The 6,840-nt window shown below is 34.0% G+C and overlaps 1 protein-coding gene across 1 annotated transcript; it reads left to right on the top strand.

Annotated features, from left to right (window-relative positions):
* The first annotated feature begins 1,559 nt into the window (after nucleotides 1–1,559).
* Nucleotides 1,560–6,585, top strand: MSTN (myostatin). The gene is made up of 3 exons (XM_061203308.1): nucleotides 1,560–1,932; nucleotides 3,782–4,155; nucleotides 6,205–6,585. The coding sequence occupies exons 1-3, from the start codon at nucleotides 1,560–1,562 to the stop codon at nucleotides 6,583–6,585; spliced, it is 1,128 nt and encodes a 375-aa protein (XP_061059291.1).
* Nucleotides 6,586–6,840: the final 255 nt, after the last annotated feature.

Below are 6,840 nucleotides of genomic sequence, written 5' to 3'. Positions count from 1 at the left end.
GAATTTGATGAAAATGCATTAACTTTTCAGGCTACTGAGTTGCATTTTAGTGCACTGAGGCAGTAAATTAGTGTACAATGTGCAAAAGTAGTGACCTAAAAAAATGAATATTTGATATGAACCACTGCATTCTCTTGCAAAAAAAAGTAATGGATTAACTCTCTCAGGAGTCCTTAGCTTCCCCAAAAGAAGTAGGAAGAATAAATCTCCTGTGGCCTGGAAACAGCTTCTGTTTCTCGCTGGCTATGTTTGTTTAGCTCTTTAATAGTTCATTTGATTAGATCTTGTGGCTCCCAAAGCTAAGGTTGAGAGTTTGATCCCTACAGAGGCCACTTAAATTTAGAGAACAAAAAGCTCTATTCTCTGCTCCCAGACCTTACCCCAAATCCCTGCCAGGTGTCTGCCCTCTGGTCAAATGAGAAACTGGCAAAGGGGTGCAAACCTAGCACAGTATTGGGAAATAGAAAAATGGGCACCCTTTATTATGGTGCTCCTTTCCTTTTATGTGTCCACAATATTTGGATATAATTTATAGAGAGTAGATACTATGTTTTTTCTTTTACCACTGGCAATCTGAGGAAAACTTCATTACCAGTCATAAAATTCATTATTTTAAGCTTATTCTAAGTTATTCTAAGCTTATTCTAAGTTCAGATAGCTGACATTATCCTCTTGGTAATAAACAATGAAAAAACACATCCTCTGAGCAATATTAATCTGCAACTTTGGGACAGGAAATAATAGTAATCAGTCAAAAACTGAACACAATTTTCATATGAATAAAAGATATTAAATTATTTAAAAATAATTCCATGAGCAGTTTAATATTAAAGTAAGTATGATCTTCATTATGTGTTAAGAATTCATTCAGGAAAACAAGTTTCTCAAATTATAGCCAAAAATCTTTTACTAGTATCACTATCTTAACTTTAAATTTAAAATTTAAATCTGTATTTCCCTAATTACACAGTACTAAAAATAATTTACTACAACAAATAAAAATTCTTTTACTTCAAATCCTTGCCTAAATAATATAAAATCATTTTATTTTTTTGAGGAAAAGACATTTCAACTTTTTAAGTATGAAGTGTAAATTAAGATTTACTTATTTAAATTATAATTTTAAAGTTTCACATATAAAGATGAACAAGATCTAAGTGTAGTTTATATTATTGTTAACATAGATTTTAATTTTTCAAATGTCACATATATCTTTCATTATTTGTAGATTTATTTCTTTTATGAAGTAGTCAAATGAATCAGCTCACCCTTGACTGTAACAAAATACTGTTTGGTGACTTGTGACAGACAGGGTTTTAACCTCTGACAGCGAGATTCATTGTGGAGCAAGAGCCAATCATAGATCCTGACGACACTTGTCTCATCAAAGTTGGAATATAAAAAGCCACTTGGAATACAGTATAAAAGATTCACTGGTGTGGCAAGTTGTCTCTCAGACTGTGCAGGCATTAACATTTTGCTTGGCATTACTCAAAAGCAAAAGAAAAGTAAAAGGAAGAAATAAGAACAAGGGAAAAGATTGTATTGATTTTAAAATCATGCAAAAACTGCAAATCTATGTTTATATTTACCTATTTATGCTGATTGTTGCTGGTCCAGTGGATCTGAATGAGAACAGCGAGCAAAAGGAAAATGTGGAAAAAGAGGGGCTGTGTAATGCATGTATGTGGAGACAAAACACTAAATCCTCAAGACTAGAAGCCATAAAAATCCAAATCCTCAGTAAACTTCGCCTGGAAACAGCTCCTAACATCAGCAAAGATGCTATAAGACAACTTTTGCCCAAAGCTCCTCCACTCCGGGAACTGATTGATCAGTACGATGTCCAGAGAGATGACAGCAGTGACGGCTCCTTGGAAGATGATGATTACCACGCTACGACGGAAACGGTCATTACCATGCCCACAGAGTGTGAGTAGTCCTATTAGTGTAGAGCAACAGTTCTGCTGACTGCTGTTCTAGTGTTTATGAGAAACCGATCTATTTTCAGGCTCTTTTAACAAGCTGTTGGCTTGTATGTAAGTAGGAGGGAAAAGAGTTTCTTTTTTTTCAAGATTTCATGAGAAATATACTAATGAGACTGAAAGCTGCTGCATAATTTGTTTCCTTAGAGAGCGAAAAAGCTAAAATAAAAAATAAAATGCTTGCATAGCATTAATGTTATATAGTTTAATATGACAACTATAACATGCTTATGCTTTCACAGCTTAATACCACCAAGGTAAGGATTGGGAGATACTACAAGCAATGTGAAAAACTTGAAATTTTTTAACTACATGAAATTTCATAACTGCATTTGGTTGTCTGAAATATGCATTTATAATAACAGGTTTTTTCATAATAAAGAGAACAGAAGAAATTTGTAGATGTTGAAGACTATGTGGGAATTTGCTGAACACCTAGAATGACTTCTGTTATTCAAAACTATTTCTCACAGTGTTTTTATGTTCTTCAAAAATTAAAGTTATCTAATTTTGAAAGCTATTACAACACTGGAAAATATGAAAAAATATTTTTTATACATTTAATGTATTACTAAGAGCAATGATGAAGTAAACATAGCATAATAATAATCATGAGCTAATTATCAGAAAATGCTAAGAAATAAACATTTTAATTGAGTAGGCTATGGCTCACAAAGTCCCACTTATACCTTGACCATGGTACTATTGTTGAGAGTACCCGATCTGCATATTTCCAGGCAGGCACATACTTAATAACCTCCTAAAGTATTATTTTACTCTTCATAGGAGGGAGGACTATTACCTGTCGTATCTACATTGCTTCTGGAAGATAATATACGTCATACCATTCCTGTTGCAGGCAGTTCAAAACTATACTCAAGGAAAGGGGGACAGGCACCTTAACAGAGAAGGCATGACAAGAAAGAGTTTTGTGCCATATGTCTGTGATCTTGCTTTATAGAGTGCTTTACCCACTTTAAACTGGACTCAAAACAGTTTCAAAATATTGTTTTTCTTATTAAGTAATTAGGTTATAATGCAACGAATAATTTTCCTTTAAGACTGTGCTATCAGATAATCCTGGAGTAGATTTGCCTTATTTATAAACAATCTTGGAAAACCAAAAGGAAAGAAATTTCTAAGTGCTTCTGCTTACAATGACAGCCTGGCCCTAAAGACAATGTTTTCTAAGTTTTGAGATAGCCTGAATGCAACATTTAGATTTTGGTGCTACTTACCTGCTAGTTTTGTTCCTTTAAAAGGCTATCCCAGCACCCAAACATAACAGATGTACTATATTTTCTACTAATTCCTGAGGCTCAGTTGCTCAATGTCTTGTCCCCAGGTAATTCAGGCCTGGGGGAAGGGTTCCTTCTTCCAGACTGATTGGTACAGCTGCTCAGTAAGTGTAACTACTCAGATTCCCAAAGAATTCTAAGTGGATGTTCCTCCACAGTGTCTCTTGTTCTCTCTAATCATCATCTTCTTAAAATTTCATCCACTTTTCATTCCTTAATAGAATTTTCCTTAGTCCACAGTTCTCTGGAGAGGAAGTAGGTTCCTCCTAAACAGCTGAAAAAACATACATCTAAGAAAATCTGAAAAGCTATAGTAATTATTTTATTTGATAGTTTTCTGAGTTATGAATGAAATTCTACATATTTTTTTTCATTTTAAAAGACTAAATGTGCACACATTATTCCAATAAACATGCTCATTGATTAATATGGAGGAGTTTATTCATCTGTCATGAAAAATGATTTCAGTAACTCTTTTTTTTTCTTATTCATTTATAGCTGATCTTCTAATGCAAGTGGAAGGAAAACCCAAATGTTGCTTCTTTAAATTTAGCTCTAAAATACAATACAATAAAGTAGTAAAGGCCCAACTGTGGATATATCTGAGGCCAGTCAAGACTCCTACAACAGTGTTTGTGCAAATCCTGAGACTCATCAAACCCATGAAAGACGGTACAAGGTATACTGGAATCCGATCTCTGAAACTTGACATGAACCCAGGCACTGGTATTTGGCAGAGCATTGATGTGAAGACAGTGTTGCAAAATTGGCTCAAACAACCTGAATCCAACTTAGGCATTGAAATCAAAGCTTTAGATGAGAATGGTCATGATCTTGCTGTAACCTTCCCAGGACCAGGAGAAGATGGGCTGGTAAGTGATTACTGAAAATAACATTCTAAAAACCTTATGCTTTTATTCATAATGTGAATGAATAGTAGTGAAAAACAACTACCAGTTTCCTATGCTCATAAGCCGGACAAAGGTATCTTACCCCGATGGTAGCCCTGTACCCAGTAAAAGTAGGTGTCCAATTTCATATCCTATGAAACACTCTCTTGATACTTTTAGTTTGCATGAGGACTTAAAGAAAAAAGTTACACCATAGTCCTTAACTTCTTCAGGAATTCTTTTGAATTGGGAATGAAATATAAAGTGCTTTTCATTGATGTGCTATATGATTATATGAATAAAAACATGAAGTCTTCATAGTGGATTCTAGGACATACCCAACAAAACATTTTTTTCCCTAGAAGAGTGCCAAACGTGTTAACATTTTTTTGGCTTAATAAAGTGGAAAAAAATAAACTCTAAAAATTATAATTGAAATAAAATGCTTTTAATTATAGCAACTAACTAAATACAATATGTTTAGACTTATATGCTATTAAATGTACTATATTTAAGATCCCTCAAGGTAAATGTTCCTTATTTTCTAGGCTGTTGATGCAATGATGTATATGTGGATTACTCTGTGAATTACCCCTAATAAAATTTAAAATTTCAGGGTAGTTAACCTGTACCACCTAGCTTATTTCTGAACTGTCTTACTATTCTTTTGCAAGAGTTTACTTAGGTAATGCCAACTAATTTAATATCAGGTCAAACAGAAGACAATGCCTTATATATTATAAAAATTAATAAAAACCATTTAAAACCTAGTATAAATTTAGAGTTACTCACTCTTCTGGCTTATCTATGCTTGTGTTTACTCCTGTTTTCAAAAACTTATTTAATGTGACCATATCTTTTACTTCCATTTATTGATATAATTTACAACAAAAGATTATACTTGCAAGCAATGTGTTATCTTTTTAGTTTTTAAATGGTCTTGTTTGTAAAGAATATATAATTAGTAAGTCATATCTACTTTAAATGAAAACATATTCTTTAAGAGATTATACAATTTTCCAAGTGATCTATTTTTCTTTAAATATGCTACATAAAATGTTACTGACTCCCAAAATGATGTTATTATTTTTTATAATCTTAAATACCAATAATTACCAGGTCTATTTTGATTTTGATACAGGATAAAAACTACTATTAATTATTTAGGAATGTGTTCTTTTTTATAGACAGCATTTTAATGATCAAAGTTGGTGATGTGACAGAGGTTTTATTTATTATTAAACAGATGGTTAATACGATGTATTCCTCAGACTTTTCCACATAAAAAGAAAAATGTCTCAAATGCATGAAAAGATTGGGGCGGGGGAAGGATTAGCAAATTATTGTTTAAATATCTGAACAGAAACATTTTTCAGTGAAAGAATAAAGGAAATATCGTATCTTCTTCTGAATCTATCCCTCCCTCTCTTGGAGTTGGTCGTTCCAACCCAATATACCTACCACTACCTTCATCACCCTACCTTCCTTTCTCCCATTACAATCTGTACAGTGCTGGGTGGTAACTATTTTGGTTTGGCGTTAATATCCAAGGATCCCTGAATAAGATCTAGTGAATGGAGGATGGATGAGTATACCTATCCCTCCAGGAGTCATCAGACATATTTAGCCACCATATTTAACCAACAAGCAGGAAGAGAGAAGCTAGCTTTTCCCCTTCCCCCTTTCTTCCCTCCTCCCTTTCTCTTCTCCTCCCTCTCTCCCTTTCTTGCCATCAATATTTTCAGAGCATCTATTATGTGCCAGGCATTCGGATACTCAAACTGGGGAAAACAAGAAAAAGCAAGACAAAGATCTGACCACAGGGGAAATCTGTATTGCTGCTATAGTCTTTTGAGCCATAAGGGAAGTATCAAGCCTAGTGTAAATTAAAATTCCTTAATGCTGTGGAAACATTAAAACATAAAAACAAATGTGGCAGAAGCAAAATGATTAGTTTCTTTCTTCAACGAGTGCTTGAGGTAGGAAGGTGTTTCAGCATCTATTACTAACTCTTCTTTCCTTTTCATACAGAATCCCTTTTTAGAAGTCAAGGTAACAGACACACCAAAAAGATCCAGGAGAGATTTTGGACTCGACTGTGATGAGCACTCCACAGAATCTCGATGCTGTCGTTACCCTCTAACTGTGGATTTTGAAGCTTTTGGATGGGATTGGATTATTGCACCTAAAAGATATAAGGCCAATTACTGCTCTGGAGAGTGTGAATTTGTATTTTTACAAAAATATCCTCATACCCATCTTGTGCACCAAGCAAACCCCAGAGGTTCAGCAGGCCCCTGTTGTACTCCCACAAAGATGTCTCCAATTAATATGCTATATTTTAATGGCAAAGAACAAATAATATATGGGAAAATTCCAGCCATGGTAGTAGATCGCTGTGGGTGCTCATGAGATTTATATTTGGTTCATAACTTCCTAAAAAGTGGAAGGTCTTCCCCTCAACAATTTTTAAACTGTGAAATTATGTACCACAGGCTGTAAGCCTAGAGTATGCTACAGTCACTTACGCACAAGCTACAGTATATGAACTAAAAGAGAGAATATATGCAACGGTTGGCATTTAACCATCAAAACAAATCATACAATAAAAAGTTTTATGATTTCTGGAGTTTTTTAACTTGGAGATCAAATTCCATTTATGTTCAT

Source organism: Eubalaena glacialis, chromosome 1, assembly GCF_028564815.1.
Source record: "Eubalaena glacialis isolate mEubGla1 chromosome 1, mEubGla1.1.hap2.+ XY, whole genome shotgun sequence".
Taxonomy (NCBI): domain Eukaryota; kingdom Metazoa; phylum Chordata; class Mammalia; order Artiodactyla; family Balaenidae; genus Eubalaena; species Eubalaena glacialis.
This window is presented reverse-complemented; position numbering and strand designations above follow the sequence as displayed.